A 16,288-nucleotide genomic window follows, 5' to 3' on the forward strand; every position below is an offset into this window, starting at 1 on the left:
TTAATTTTCGTACTTCCGAGACTAAAGTGACAACTTCACTCCATTATGACAAGTACTGAAGTGTCACTTTTTGTCCCGCCGGGATTAAATTTGGACGAAAATCCCGGAAGGATGAAATTACTAACAAGGCAATTTCAGTAGGTTGTTCCACATTTTGTATGCTGCACTACTTCTTAAACGCATCGTACTGCTGCTCATATAGTTTTTTGGATTTCGGTGGTATCAATTCTTTACCTAATTTGGCTGCTTTTTATCAATATCAAATACACCTTTGTCACCCACCACCAAAATTATGACACTAGCAATGACAGTTTCCAAATTATTTTTGTTACCATGGCATAGGGATTGTTATACCAACGCAACGTTCCTATGGTAACTTGTTAAGTAGCGATTTTTTGAAGAACGCGTTCTCTAACTCCATACATATTAAGTGTTTCAGTTTCGGAAGTACGAAAAATATCGTATATACCTTGCGACTGAAGTAGTGGTCTTAATCCCTCAGGTAAATTATGGCCCTCCCTTTAAACTTTACCTTCGGGATTAATAGTATTTTACATTATTAGCCAGGTAAGTGAGTTTTTACTGGCGATAGGAGAAGTTGACTGGCGAGCCGTTAGGCGAGCCTGTCATCTCCTAGAGCCAGTAAAAACTATTACCTGGCGTATAATGTACAATATTTTATTTGTTACTCATTTGTAAACAATAGTAAACGTAAATAATTAGTTCTTAAATTGATCTTGAAGAAATGTCTAAAATATCATGTGATCCATGTAATAGAGACTTCGCATTAATTCTGGCCAATGAAATTACTAGATTACTAACTTGCAAAATTTTTACAGGTCTGTTGTCAGTTTTACAAGTCTGCTGTCAGTTTTACAAGTCAGTAGCGTTTAAACATGACGTTTACCCGTTTGCGTTTTGTCTTGTTAATCAACGTTTACAACTGAGTAACAAATAAAAGTACTACTTCAGTCCCGCGGTATATAATGTACTATTATTATGTAGACATAAATGCAATCATTTTATAAAATCAAAAGGTGATAGTTACAATATATTGTAAAGTAAATTTAATTACGTGATTTATTTATTTACAATTAATTAACAATGAATCTCGCAATGAATTTATAACAGCCTTTAATGGATTAATACATAACATGGTTTAGTTACCACCTTCATCAGAACTTTCACCAAAACTGCTGTCCTCATTGGTATCAACTGAAATAATGAATGGTTCTATAATGTTATCCATTATACCATCTAAATTACACATTTTATCTTCCTCCTTAATAATATGATTTACACACCTTTGCCAATCACTAACCGAAACATTTTCAACTGCATTTAAAAAAAGTTGTTTCACATCTTTTAGTTTAAATGTTTTATTTTTAGATGCCACTTCAGTTTTTATTTTAGCCCATATTAGTTCGATCGGATTTAACTCACAGTGGTAAGGAGGCAACCTCAACACAATTTTGTTTTTGCTTCTTGCCATTTCGTCAGTAGCATATGCATCAAATTTATATTTATTTAAAATAATTAATTGTAAAAGTTCAGATCGAACCATTTCTTCATCGAAATCGATATCTTTTGCTTGAAGCCACTCTTGCATTTGGCTTTTACGAGATGACGATGTGGGAATCTTTTCCAGCTTTCGGCTGTGGTATGGTGCATTGTCCATAACAATTACAGCATTTTCAGGAATTTTCACTAAGAAAGATGCAAACCATTCTTCAAACACTTCCGCATTCATTTCTTCATGATAATCGGATGTTTTTCTTCCTTCAAAAAGTAGTAGACCCTCGTTTACAAAACCGTTCTCAGAGCCAACATGTAAAATAATGAGACGTTTCCCTTTTCCAGAAGGATTTTTTAAACCGGTAGACAATCCTTCCACAAACGTTTGTCGTCGAGTACGAATGTTATCATCAGTCCACACTTTCTGTTTTGTATGGCCTTCATTTAACCATGTTTCATCTAAGTAATATATGGCTCGTCCTTCGTTCCTATATTGTTTAATAGCTTTTAAATACTTTCGTCTCCATCTTATTATGTCGTCTCGTTCAATTAGAACACTTTTACGACTGCGTTTTAAATATCTGTAAAGAATGCATGTACGTGTTAATACCACATTCGAAAATAAATAAAAGAAAACTTACTTAAAATTAATTTGCTTCATTAATTTATATAAAGATGAACGACACATTTGTGGTAAATCCTCACGACTATTAATTTCTTTTAAGATTTTGTCCAAAGTGGGAAGTTCACTGTGGTAGAAAAAGTTGTGAATAATTTGACGAACTGATGTTTTTGTGCTTTCCTCAAATTGCGATACCAAAGGTGGGCGACCCCCCGAACGTTTAGAAGGAGTTACAGCTCCCGTTTTCTTATACTCCTTTATTGTTCGGTAAACCGTGGATTTTGCAATTCCTATATAAAAAAGTGTGTGTGTTAAATTAACATTTAATGTGTATTTCGTTTCTTACCTGCGGCATCAGCAATTTTTGCAACAATGGTAACCATCTTTGTGCCAGGGTCATCAGTTAATATCTGTTTATATAAGTTGAGTATGCACTGCTTTTCTGAGATCGATAAATGCCCCAAATTAAGACGCGTACGCCTTTTTACAGGTGAAATGTTCGCTTTACTTGTACTTGGCGTGGAATCCATATTTCGAAGTATTTGCACCAACAACATCAAGTACAGGTACCCGGTTTAGTTCTAATAAGAACTGATTTGTATAATTGAAATTTGAACAAGACTTAAAACACACGAAAAAGGCAAAATTAAATAAAATACGTACAACACAATGCAAATGACACAGCGAATAAAGATTAAAGATGTCAACTGAATTGTCAAAATGTCAAGATCCTGAAATTGCGTCTGTGTAAAAACGGCGCCGTATAAGCCAATCACAATTCAGATATTTCGCGGGCGCTATTTAAATCGCTCCTCTTAGTTTTAAAACGGACTATAGTGCTCAAGGTTTGAGACTATTGCAGCCTTGGAAGATGACATGTGTCACAGTAATTTATTTAGAAAACGTGAGGTTAATGCTTGTTTATTAGTTGATTTGAATTTCGCTCCAAGTAAGTGCACATCATGGCTGCCCCCATGTAGGTGTCATTTGTCAATTCAGCATTAGCAGTCCATCTTAATTTATAAGTTCGTGGTTGTAGTGTACTTATAAACCCCCAGGTTGTACGCTAACTTCACACTACAAGAACAGCGAAATAAAGTCAATTCGTGGCGGTTTGCACGGACAAATTTAAGCGGCGCTTAGCTTAAGTGTAGCTTAAAATCATGGCAACGATTATTGAGACAATGGTTGTCATGGATTTTAAGCTACGCTTAAAGCGCCGCTAAAATTTGTCGGTGCAAACGGCCATCGGCAACGTTTAAAAAATGGTCATCTAATATGACCCTAAACTCCCGACATGTCAAACTGACGTTCAATTGGTCAAATAAAAAGTAAAGCCCATCATACAATGCAAAAAATAAGGAATAAGAAATAATGAATAACAATTTTTAATCTACTGATCTTTATGGATTTGCACACAACATTGAAATATGAAATAAGCCTAGGAAATTAAAAAAAAATATTTTCGTTCAGTCGAATTTTTATTCCTTTTTTTTATTCATATTGCGAACCAATGACATTAGAAGAGGCGCGCACGCGTATTCTATATTTATTATTTTATCTTGTAAACCTAAAATAAAACAAGTATGAGGTGTTGTTTTTGGGAAGTTATGAACTTGGAAGTTGGAATTATATTTGATCGGTCGGTGCAATTAGCCTGCTATTGCCTTACATTTAACTGCCATTATAATGACATAAATTCAAACGGCATGGTGTTCTGATTGGCTTATAGTCTGTTGCTATTTGTTTGTTGTGTTTTGCGTGTATCTACGGCGTCACTATTTCTTATTCCATATTTCATATTCCTTATTTTTTTCATTGTGTGATGGGCTTTACTGTCGTTATGTTGGTGTCAATTTTACTGAAGGTTTAACAACCTGGACGTTGACACTTGATTTGAAATTATTTAATCCATATTGTCACTTTTTATTGGGAAATCACATAACCTATCTTTCAATTTTATTAAACAAGTTGTAAATCAGCATATGCATGATTAAAGCGCATTTTTGGTAATACAGGTCAGTATTTTATTAGCGAAGTTTAAATTATCGATCTCACAAGTAATTTTGGCTGCTTTAAATAATTAATTTTATTTAATTTCAATTGATCGTACGTCTTTATTTTGTAAAACAAATCACAAAGAAAAACATTAGGTTTTTAAAGTCACTAGATATAGAAAGTACCGCAATCATCCGCCATTTTTGGGCAAATTTGCTGCCAACTTAAAAAAATTGACAAATAAAATCTGAATAGCTGTAATTTTTTATAACCTAACTTCATAGTACTGTCATGTTTTATAAAAATATATACAGATATCTCCAAACAGGTGGAACAATCCCTAACATTAAAGTTACTAGAATCTGGTAACTTCCGCCATTTTTGGGCAAAAATCATGCGTTCTCTCTCTAACACGAGCCCAATGGATTGCGGTACTTTCTATATTTAGTGACTTTATAACTAATATTGAAAATGTGGTCAATGTGCAAGGTAATTAGTTTCATTAAATGGTTGATAATAAAGCATGATAAATATAAATTACATACACAAAGCAAGTAAAAACAAAGAATTGGTTGGGGTACAATGTTTGATTCAAATTATAAAACCACGGAACGTGTAGAAATTAGTAAATTGTGATATAACTCATATCGCACATAAATTCAAAACCCACGAATTTTTGTCTTAGCAGAGTTACGCGCCTGGAAAAGGTAGAAGTATGGGCCCTCGTGCGGGAATTCCCACCCTATAGTTGAATAGTTGAGTTCCAGAATAGTCCCAGCATTAGGTGTCATAACTAATGTGGTCACTGCAGTTATATATCCCACATGACTATAATACGAAAATTGTTAGTTTATTGGTCTCCGAGACGCGCAAACCGCTTTCCCCTTCTTGTAAATGTTGCGCGGTTGGCAACTCTAATAAATGGTGTGCATCAGCGTGTACAACGGGGTGGAACGGCGCATACAAAACCTTAGCAAGCCCCCAGCAGCGCCAACAATACTGCATTCGTTTCGTTTATTGTAAAACAGAACACGAATATACTAGGTGGGCCAAAAGAAATCACCCTATTGGAAGATGCTCTTATTTTTGCAAATGGCGGCCGATGTCAAATCTGTTTTGACATTTGTGAACTAGACAGGTTTAGAATACAAGTGAACAAGCCATGGAGCGATACACTCTCCAAGAACGCGGAATAATCGTGTCTCGACTTGACCAATAAAATTCTAAAGGTTCATATCGGTCTAGCGCACACAGGTGTTAAGTGATATTTTTTGCAACATGAGTTATTTCGACCAAAAGTACTAATAAATAAACCATATATTTCAGATGCCTCAAATAGTTCCATCGGCAGGCTTCACACCCCCCTGCGATTATAGCAATTTCGCCGACAGCTTCGACCTGTTGTTACTGCCAGAAGAAGACCTTCCGCCACCGACCACCTTCTATTCGACTCCCTCACCGCCCATGCCATGCGGGGCAAAGCCAAAAATATCGACAACGTTCTATCGATGCGCTTCCTTGAAAAAGCCTTGGTGGAAGAATGCAGGTGAATCTTATCGTAAAGGAAATAATGTTATCTGGGATCAAGTGTGCCGATTAAGTGAATCATCACAACTTATAATGCAGGTGTTTTCATTTATTATATTAGGTAATGAAGAAGTTAAGGATTTATTCAAATTTTTTCAATTGTATTATGATACAGTTGTGTACAGTTTACAAAAAAAAAATAAATAATTAGTTCAAAAACAAAACTTATTTTAATTGACAGAGCAGTTTTATTATTTTATTTTAGTATGCAAATTGCCTATTTTTCACTTAGCACCTTGTGCGCTAGACCAACGATATAAACATAATCAAAACACATAATCGAAGTTTTTCATTAAAAAAAAAATGAGAATGACTTCTTTTGGCCCACCTCGTACTTAGTCATTTTTACTTTTTAATTTGTTATTCTTATATCTACCTATAGGTATAAATAAAAATGAATGTATCCATGTCTCTTTATGTTTGCCTAAATCATTCATCCGATTACGAGGAATGATTGGTTGAACGTATGTCCGCGAAGGTTTCTGATATAATAAATTGCCTGAGCTTACGTCTCATCTAGTAGCCAAACATCATGGGCGAGGTGAGGCGGCGAAATCGAGCTTATATCGCATCCGGGAGCGGGACATTGCCAGTTACGCGGTCTGCTAGTGTATAATAAACTGATAGATAGGATCTAACCTTGGATACGGAAATTGTTAGTAACTGTGAAAACCCATATTTTCTTAATGATATATCAAAAGATAATGTGAAAGCTGTAGTCCATTACTTTTTAGATATTCTTCGCTTAAGGAGCTTTATTTTAAATTAATGATCAAATTTTATAACCATATTAATAACTATAATTGCTAGGTTACATTTATTTTGTGTTATTTATAATGAAGCTAATTATTATTGTTTTTTTGTTAGGTATAGTAAGCAAAAACTTAACTCAGTTCAGTTGCTATAAGTATACTTTGTACTTCAAGAGCAATAAAGTTCTATCTATCTATCTAATGAACTGAGGCAGTGGAAGGATAATTTAGGTTATAATGAGTTTGTAAAACCGACACCCTTGCAAATTCTCAATTGTTTTTTTACTGCTGCTACAAAATAACCATTACAGGAAAGATGATTCAAACTCTTATAATCATAACCAAAAAATTATATCCGTTGGTCGTCTTGTATCAAAAATATCAATTGCTTCCAAATTATATGGAGTTAAAAAATTTAATACGGATTTATTACCTGGAAGTTGGAACATATTTTTCCTTAACGGTGCACATCTTCTGGGGTACTGGAGTATTTTTTTAATTAACAAAAATTGAGACGCACTAAAACAATATTGTTATGTTACGCATGGGCAGTTTCTCTTCAGTTTCATTTTATTCAACCTGAATTAAGTAACATTTTTTTGAGAATCGAAATCAGACTTAATATTAAAGTTGTTTATAACAGTCTATATAAAATTAACACAAAATATACAATATAACACATTAAAGTAGATTAGACTTGACATAATACTGCGAGTCACAATTTAGCGAATTGTTTGTGACATGTGTAAAGGTGTGAGCATTAACTCGAAGGCGGCATCTTTCAAATTTGCTCCACGCAGATTTGCCTCGTGCAAGTCACTTCCAGACAAATCACAGTTCTAAAAAAGAATAAATTACAACGCCAAACGGTTAGACAAACTTGTCACCTCCAAATTTGCACCAGCTAAAACTGCGGCCCGTAAATCGCAATTTTTCAGATTGGCATTTTTTAGTGTAGCAACTCGCAAATTAACGCCTGCCATATCGCTACCCTCCAGATTGGCACCCTTTAAGTTAACACCTTCCATGTTTGCTCTACTGCCGGCGGGATCTTCAAAGTTGCAACTTTTTAATTGAGCACACTCCATATTAGCGCATAAGCTTTTAACACCTGCCGAACAAAATCAAAATGTACTTATTTGTGTAAAAAGACAGAAAACAAAAAAAACTTATAGGCCATAAATGACCGTTTTGGCGTGTAATTTTTCGCGCCTCGACGGATTTGCTTGAAAATTTGGATTTAGGTTCCTCTTACCCTCTACTTCAAAGGTGAACTTGAGTCCAGGGTTGCTTTTACTTGGGGGGTGAATGCCACCCCTTCTCGGGCGGAAAAAATAAATACGTTCAAAATAAGTCCGGAAATTGATAAATTGAGTCATTCTAAGCAACTTTTGTTCTATAGAGCTTTTTCACTAAGTCAATAGGATTCGAGTTATTTGCGGGTGAAAATGTTCATTTTTCAACAAAAAAAAACACGTTTTCAGATGGTTTTTCGCAAATAACTCTAAAAGTAAGTATTGTATCGAAAAAAGTATTCTTAGCAAAAATATCGCTTATAAAAAAACATGGTCTATATCTGTAGACCCAGTAGAAGCAAAGTTGTTGTAGCTCATGAAAAGTAGGTTCTCATTTGTCAAATTCCAAATCGAGTACTTCAACGTGAAATAACCAAAAAATGAAGCACTTTTCGGGGAAAACTTATGAATACTTTTTTAAAGTGTTTGAAAAAACCTTTTTTTTTGTTTTTCAGAAAAGTTCCTAGCATCAAAACTAAGTGAGTTACGCTCAAAATAAAGTTGGTCCTTTTTTTTTGTAAAAAAAAATCGATGAAATCACACCCTAATTAGCACCCCAATTGTAATGAAGCGTTACCGCTTTACAGTTTATGTATTGTTTATATAATCTGTAAGTTTGACCGGTGCAAAGTGCTTATTTTTGAAAAAATGTAGTTTTGAAGTGTAAAAAATTTTTGAAATTTTGAGAAATTACTTTTTTTTTTCAAAATAACTTCAAAAGTATTTGTGATACGAAAAATTTACAAGAATAAAAAATTGTAGTTACTATAAGTTACACTTCTTTTGTGTTAAAAGAAATCACTCTGTCAATTTCCAAAATTTCAATCAGAGGTAACTTGATTTTTTTAAATGGAACTACGAAGTTTTTTCTATTGCATGAAATGTAAAATTTTATTACCTTTCTAACGATATAAGCATGCCGGTAAGTATCTCTTACCAATTTTTTGTAATTCAACAATTTCTAATAATTCTGTGTTTTTGCGATTTTTAAAGCCTCTCAGTAATCAGTAGGTTAAAAATTAAGAACACCAATCAAATGTTTGTCGTAGCCCATTTTAAAAGATAAAATAATGAATTTGCATTTAAACCAATGCGTGCACTTATAAATAAATCAATTTGAATAGAAAGCCATATTAGAAAATATTAACACAAAATACAATGAAATAACATCTGTCAGTTTAGTTTATTAGCATTTATAATTCTGTTGTTGATTGTTGTGTTAGAAAAATGGAATTTGAATAACATATTTTAAACGGTTTTTTTTAGTTATTTTTAAATACTGTTTTGCTCTTCTTCAAAATGTTCCGGTGCACATTGTAGAAGAAATGTGGTTTCCTGGGAGGTGTGGTCTTGAACATTTATTTAAATAATTATTTTTCTCTTATATTTATTTAAACTTTTTATTTTGATTTTTTTCAGTTTTTGTTTTATTTTATTTGCAGTAAGTTTTTTATAAATTCAATTGTTTATAATTTTTAACGGCCTATGAATTACTGAGAGGCTTTGGAAATCGAAAAACACTGAATTATTAGAAATTGTTGAATTACAAAAAATATGTAAAAGATAAATATCGACATGCTTATATTGTTAAAAAGGTAATAAAATCCTACATTTGATCCGATAAAAAAAACTTAGTAGTTCCATTTAATAAAAAATTTAAATTGCAGCTAAATGACCCATTTTAAACATCATGTGTAATACATAAAGTTACACTAAAATTGACCAAGGAATCCAAATATGTAATAATATACAGAGGGTTCCATTAAAAGTCACGGTGATAAATTAGAGGTAGCAAGCAACGGCGGGTTAAATATATACATATGCGCTATGTATACTTTAAAAAACCAAATCAAATCTTTATAAGATAGGTACTTAGTATCAAATTCCCAAAAAATTAAATGTCTCCATAATTATAAAAGTCGAGATAAAAGTAGTGAATACAAATTTTTATAAGAAAGTTTCTCACACTCGGAAATGTCAAAATAACCCTACTGACATGAATACAACAGTGACCTTTCCTCCTACCTAAAAGATGAGCTCCATCTAAAACTGCATGCGATAAATCGGCACGTTCCAAACAACACCAACTTAAATTCGAACCCATCAGCATGCAACCGTGCAGATTTGCATATTTAAAGTTGATATTTCGGAGATCTAGTTTGCTTAAATCGGCACCAGCCAAATTAACACCTTGAAACCGTAATTCGGCAGAATACGGACATTTAATTAAGGCGTCGATAACATCCCGCCTCGTTAAAGGTAATTCATCGCGCGGTGTCTTATGTACTTGTACTATTTGTTCGAGTATGGGAATCACAGATTCGATTCCAAAAAAACGAGCCTCCTCCAGTATGCCTTCCGGGTTCACGTTACTATCGTAAATAAGCTGCCCGCTTCTTAAATAGTTTAATATAGGTTCAAAGTACGTAGGGCTGCGATCAATTAAGTATGCTTTGTTTGCGTCGATATCACTAGGTGTAAATAAGTAACTGCCATGATTTTCAGCAAACATTCTAGCTAACATGCTACAAGGTTCTTTTTTTATTAGCGTACTTTTCGAGGAGGTGAAGTATTTTCCACCGACATTTAGCGTGACCCAATCTGAATTAGTTTTAGAACTAACATTTGCCCTCGATGACGGTATGAAGTCCTCCCCACTTGATATGTACAAAATATCATTATCTCGAATTAGGTCAACGTGATCAATTTCGCCACCTTGAGAAGTAAACAGCTTGCGTGCAACAAAGTTAAATTTTAAAAATATCTGACTGAGGAACTCATCCAGGGATTGTGGCACCAAAAACACCTGTAATGGACCTTTATATGTAAAATGTTTGAAATTGAAAACATACTTTTCCTCCAGTGGTTTCACCATTTTTGAGAATGGTTACACGTCTGTCCAGCATGTTTTATGAACAAGCTGCGTATCTATGCTTATTAATTTCTAACTAATGCACCTCATCAACAATGATACAACTTAAAAAAATAATAAACAGGAGTTTAAATTATTCTTACATTTTGAAAGTAAATATTTAATTTTGTTTGATCTACTATCTACATTGAGGTTATCTATTGACTTGACACTGACACAAAACAAATAAGATCAACGAATTAGGAAGTTTGAAAATCAACGAATCAGATTCCAGAACGTGTACACTAGGCATTGCATATACAGGGTGTTATTAAATATGATGTACATACGTAACAGGCTACTTAAAATGTGGCTTATTACTAAAAGTCTGCAACCGCTTAGTTATAAATATAATTTCACGCTTACATATGTTTAATTGTTTACAAATACAAACTATCAAGACATAAATACAAGAGATTATCCAAATAAAGTCAGAGTCTATACTGTACCAATTTAAAAATTTTACTTTCATTGATTTTTACTTTTTTCCTCGAAAACGATCACGAATACGAAAATAATGGAACATGAACCCTCAAACAGTATCAGTCTGTAGATTCTCCATACCATTTAGATGACCAATGATGTAATCCCTTCAGTGTAACATTACAAATTTAAGCGAAATTTCTCGAACACTACAGTAATGTAATAGGGAAAAATCGTGAAACACCCTGTACATCGGTAATGAAACGGACCTATGTTCATATGAACTTTTTAGGTCAGTTATATATTTGTATTTTTTCTATTAATTAATGCTATAGAGTAAATAATATAATACCCTGTATAACATTTACAATGTATTTCTTATGGCAATATTTTATATTTCCAAATAAAATACTAATTATTTGGTATCGCCGATTTTTTAACCTTTTTCTCTGCCGAGTGACACCAAAATCCAATATGCCGTCCACAAGAAATAACAAAGTTAATGTCCTAAAGTCCTAAAAATTTTATTTTAGTCATCGGAAAGCTGAGAAAAAGTCACTAAGATATATTTTTTGATATCTTTGAAAATGGCATTTTTATCCGTTTTTTTTGCCAAAACTTTGCTATTTGTAGAGCTACATACTTTGTATCTCTTACGGTTTACGAGATCCCTATAGTGGAAGTTACTTAAAAAGCTCACCCTGTATTTGTATAGAGCCACACACTTAGGACCATGCGCTACACATCACCCAACTACAGCTGAATTTATAGTTCCGTACCCGCAACACCGTACCGTAACGTTTGGAATTAAACCCTACTTGTTTGGTGTGAACATTTATAATTCGCGTTAACGTTGCGTTAGAACGGTTACGGTACGTAGGAAATGCCCAAATTTTATTTCTTACGGTAAATCGTGCTAACCCGCTTGTCTTCGATAGTACTCGGATCACTCAAACAGTTCAGTTTATCCTGACGTTCGTTTCGTTTATTTACAATAATTATTGACACTTTGTTGGTTATTATTATTTTGAAATGCACGTTACTCTTACTGACAGATGACATACAATGGCAAAATTCGTTTCGCACTAATACGCAAGCTCATCTCTTACCACTACGGCGGTAACTATAAATCGTATAATTTTCGTTAACGTAAGATTTTACGGTTCCGTTCTTACTGCTACGGAACTATAAATCCGGCTTACATTTTACCGTAGGCAAGGATGCTATGCTATACCAATAGGATAGCCAGATCCAGATCCCTATGTTCGTATTTAATTGTTGCTCGCTTCAAGTTATATGTGACGTCATCAACGGACCTGTGAACATTCACCGTCATACTCTGCTGAGTTGTAAATGTTGTGCATCAATGTGCGTGCCATTATACATTGCAACAAAAATGCCGAAAAACAGATAAGGAGGTGAGAGATTAGAGAGCGTGCGGACGGTGCGGGTGAAATGTGCACGTGTTATCATGAACATTTTATATAGACATTCAGTTTTTTGTCACAGTTCACTTAAGCCCGTTTGTAACGATCACTTATTTAGTCAATTTTTAAATAATTTTTTTAGGAACAAAAAAATTGAACATTTCATACATCAACTTTGATCAATTTTTTAAAGCTCACTATAATACGTTGACAGTAGATAGAGACCTTAGTTTACAGAAGATAAATATTTAGTCTCCAGATTTAATATAACATAGGTTATGTACAAATGTTTATATTTTACTGGTACTAAAAAATTGACAATATTATGGAATGTTACATACAGTTTCATCATTTATGACATTTTTAGGATAGCATTATCTTTATTGAAGAAAAAAAGGACTAAAAATTAGACTAAATAAGTGATCGTTACAAACGAGCTTTATACTGAGTCACTGAAAATCTAATTCAGTTCTTTCTTGGGTGATGACAAACATAATATTGAAAACAGAATTTGAAAATTCGAAACTATTCGCGAGTTATCATATACACTAATACACAGACGGGCGGACTGGCAGAAAGTCCAAATTCATCAACTCCAAACGCAGCAGTTTTCCACTAAAGTTGTCCCATCACTACTGGTTGCTGATCGCTGCCTAAATACACAGTTGTTTCAGAACGCGCCTGTGCGTACTCTTGTGGCTAACTTCAGAAGGGAATATGATATGTAATTTTTCAATTTTTGTGATACGTCAACCTTAGAGTAGTCGGCAACTTTTATTTAAATAATTATGAATGTACAAATAATTATAACAATTTCTTTATCAATTTTATTTAGTCTCATTAAGGCAGAATGGAACACCAGAGATTATATGAAACGAGAGCATTCTTTAATAAAACCTTATCAAGGTAAAGCAAATACAACGTTCCTTGCAATATTTACATTCTTATTTAAATTAAAGCGTCTGGGATGGGTATCCCGTTTTGGGACTTTATGGGTAGCACAATGGTAACTAATAATTATATTCGAGTCACCCCCGATTTGCAGTCTAAAACTGGAGCAGTGTGGAATACCATTGTAAGGTCTAGTTAACGTTAAATTACTATATTTAATACCGCCACATTTTAGCCCGTATTTGTACGGAACTGGGACTTACAAGTACATTATAAGGTGCACGGAAAAGGTAAAGATCTTTTCGGCGACGGTTTAGCAATTTGGTATGCTAGAGATCGTATGGAAGCGGGTCCGGTGTTTGGAAATAAAGACTTCTTCCACGGTCTTGCAGTTATATTAGATACCTACAGTAATCACAATGGCCCACACAATGTAAATATTAACGTATTTAATGCGTAGTTTTTTTCTTATGTTTTTGCAGCATCAACATCCGTACATTTCGGCGATGGTGAACAATGGAACTTTACATTATGATCATGATAGAGATGGTACGCATACGCAGGTTGCTGGATGTGAAGCGAAGTTTAGAAATCTGGAGCATGATACGCATATTTCCATTAAGTATGAAAGGGACGTTTTAACAGGTTCTCTCGCTCGCACTGAGATAAATTAATTACCAAATAAAACTGTTATAGTGTCTACAGATATAGAAAACAAGGCGGCGTGGAAGGAGTGTTTCCAAGTTAAAGGTATAAAACTTCCAACCGGTTATTTTATCGGCGTTAGTTCTACGACCGGTGATTTATCAGATAATCATGATATCTTATCAATTCGTTTCTACGAACTTGATTTACCGGATGATGTAAGTTTTGTATTTCTCTTAACAAGAGCTGAACGAAAAAAACACCAAATCAAATTCTACATACAGGGTGTCTCATGATAATTACTGGCAACCTATATCTCGAAAAGGAGACTTCAGAACTTCAAAATATTTTACGGAAATCGACATTAGTATACTGTCAAATTTTCGAAATATTCAGATTTCAAGTTGTATATAGCCTGCATTTATCGTGAGACACCCTGTGTATTTGAATGTGATCCAGACACCCTGTATATTTCAATGTGATCCATTTCTCAAGACAAATATCGTCTAGAGACAGAGACTAACAATTATAAAGAAATGTCATACTATGTCTTGAGTTAAGCAAGTTAATAGTAATTGTTATGTAGATTTCTTGGTGTTATTCAACTGTTTCAGTGTTAACATTATAGTAACATTTGAATATTAACCAACCCTTTTCAGCCTCACAGTAATGAAGACAGATCGGGAATTTTACCATCGGCAACCTATTTTGAACCGCCACGTGATCACACTGAAGATCCGAAACCATCCTCGTTGTCTGGGATTAAAATATTTTTGTTGATGATGATCGGGTGTATAGCGGTTGTAGCATGTGTTGTTATCGGTATCATGTTTTACCAGAAGCAGCAAGAGCATGGTAGGAGAAGATTCTATTAAGTGCCAATAAATACAGACTTTTTTTAATAAGCCAAAGTGAACAGTGTTTTGTTTTGAAACTCTTTGCCACTGAAGAATGTCTCTGCCTTATTAGTTTTTTTTAATGAAAGTATCTATTAGCATTTGAGATGAGCTTTTAACAACAGATTCCCAGACATTCCTTAGTGGCAAAGTAGTATACCAGCTTGATAATTGCTATAACTGCGGAGTAATAAGACTTTTTAATTAAACCATGGTTGTCAGTAAAACAATTTTCATTGTTATTCATTTACGTAAGGATACCTGCTATGCATTTGAGAATTGGGACTGTATGAATGAGATATTAATTATTAATATCGATTCTATTGATAGAACTATTGTATAATTATAAAGAATAATTTATGTACAGCTAAGTAGAAACGAAATATTTTTGCATTACTAATTCTAGTTCACAAACGTTGATACCTGTGAAGTGCAAGAATTTACCCTCACATCCATACGAAAACAAGATGAATTTATTCCTGTTAATGTATTGTACATATTAGCATTAAGGTATGTAAGTCTGTTGGTTTTTATAGACTGTGTTTAATTAACAGATAAGTATGGCCAAAAATATTTTGTGATTGGGTAAAATAAATAAATTTTAATATAGGATTTGGTTTATTGTCGTCAGAGGGTTCTTTTACATTTACAGTTATTAGCAGAAGTGTACACTGGAGACTGAAGTAAATTCTTTCGACCTATTTTATGAACATTTCAACATTTGCATAGTATACACATAGCATTTTAAGACTACCTATAGTTTACTGTCCGAAGATTGTGTTCATTTGCCCTAGTGGAGCCGACGTGCCAATTTTTTTGCAAACCGCTTTTAGTAGGTATTCGTGATACTACTCCTGAATGTAATAATTATAAAATGATATCCCCCACATCACATTCAATAAATCAATTCATCATAAGTACATGTAAAATTAATCCGTATCAGAAAGTACACCTACATGTGGGGTTCAGTTTAAAATATGAAGGTTGGTGTCAATTTTGGGTGTAACCGACAGTACCATTACAAGATTTCATTGAAACTTGCGTAACGCATCAGGGATTTCAATGTAAAATTCATAACATGCGATTATTGGCTCCACAAATCATTTTAGAGCAAAAATGTATTATTTTTTTGCGCCAATCAACCGTATTAGTTTTCAATATTTTTCATATAAAGACGGAAAATTGGAAAAATAAAACCCGCACCTTTTTCAATAATCTGCCATGGTATTTTCTAAAACAAAAAGATATCCAGTTATTATCAATTAGCAGCAGTTCGAAATAGATTTTATGATCGACTTTGTTACTGTCTTGCAGTGCAGACTTATT

General features: G+C 33.7%; 4 protein-coding genes across 5 annotated transcripts in view; 2 read left to right on the plus strand and 2 right to left on the minus strand.

Moving 5' to 3' along the window:
- Positions 1-5,870, plus strand: part of LOC116176751 (serine-arginine protein 55-like) — a 25,640-nt gene extending 19,770 nt beyond the window's left edge. For both annotated transcript variants that reach the window (XM_031495512.1, XM_031495513.1), the window contains one exon: positions 5,462-5,870. In XM_031495512.1, coding sequence (XP_031351372.1) covers positions 5,462-5,869 — 408 coding nt within the window. In that variant the 3' untranslated portion in view covers position 5,870. The remainder of the gene's footprint in view (positions 1-5,461) is intronic.
- On the minus strand, positions 1,185-2,820 carry LOC116176748 (the record flags this gene model as incomplete). Its single annotated transcript, XM_031495507.1, is given in 3 exon segments — positions 1,185-2,096; positions 2,157-2,427; positions 2,484-2,820. Coding segments are annotated over 3 exon segments (1,394 nt in total), but the record flags the coding sequence as incomplete, so codon positions are not given.
- Positions 5,871-7,007: 1,137 nt separating the features above from the next.
- On the minus strand, positions 7,008-10,849 carry LOC116176749 (BTB/POZ domain-containing protein KCTD9). The gene is made up of 4 exons (XM_031495508.1): positions 10,622-10,849; positions 9,795-10,575; positions 7,362-7,585; positions 7,008-7,313 (listed from the first exon to the last, which is right to left on the minus strand). The coding sequence occupies exons 1-4, from the start codon at positions 10,673-10,675 to the stop codon at positions 7,197-7,199; spliced, it is 1,176 nt and encodes a 391-aa protein (XP_031351368.1). The 5' UTR covers positions 10,676-10,849; the 3' UTR covers positions 7,008-7,196.
- A 2,396-nt stretch (positions 10,850-13,245) lies between these two features.
- On the plus strand, positions 13,246-15,571 carry LOC116176969 (vesicular integral-membrane protein VIP36). Its single transcript, XM_031495817.1, has 6 exons — positions 13,246-13,436; positions 13,490-13,605; positions 13,657-13,854; positions 13,904-14,066; positions 14,118-14,284; positions 14,726-15,571. The coding sequence occupies exons 1-6, from the start codon at positions 13,319-13,321 to the stop codon at positions 14,939-14,941; spliced, it is 978 nt and encodes a 325-aa protein (XP_031351677.1). The 5' UTR covers positions 13,246-13,318; the 3' UTR covers positions 14,942-15,571.
- Positions 15,572-16,288: the final 717 nt, after the last annotated feature.

Source organism: Photinus pyralis, unplaced genomic scaffold, assembly GCF_008802855.1.
Source record: "Photinus pyralis isolate 1611_PpyrPB1 unplaced genomic scaffold, Ppyr1.3 Ppyr1.4_LG7, whole genome shotgun sequence".
Taxonomy (NCBI): Eukaryota; Metazoa; Arthropoda; class Insecta; order Coleoptera; family Lampyridae; genus Photinus; species Photinus pyralis.

Excerpts from the sequence above, each read along its gene's own strand:
- LOC116176969 (XM_031495817.1), top strand. The coding sequence starts at position 13,319 with ATGAATGTACAAATAATTATAACAATTTCTTTATCAATTTTATTTAGT. Across the intron at positions 14,067-14,117 it reads TGAAAGGGACGTTTTAACAG|TGTCTACAGATATAGAAAAC; the intron begins GTTCTCTCGCTC and ends AAACTGTTATAG. Across the intron at positions 14,285-14,725 it reads AACTTGATTTACCGGATGAT|CCTCACAGTAATGAAGACAG; the intron begins GTAAGTTTTGTA and ends AACCCTTTTCAG.
- LOC116176749 (XM_031495508.1), bottom strand. The coding sequence starts at position 10,675 with ATGCTGGACAGACGTGTAACCATTCTCAAAAATGGTGAAACCACTGGA. Across the intron at positions 10,576-10,621 it reads GTGAAACCACTGGAGGAAAA|GTGTTTTTGGTGCCACAATC; the intron begins GTATGTTTTCAA and ends GGTCCATTACAG. Across the intron at positions 7,586-9,794 it reads AGATGGAGCTCATCTTTTAG|GTGTTAAAAGCTTATGCGCT; the intron begins GTAGGAGGAAAG and ends TTTGTTCGGCAG.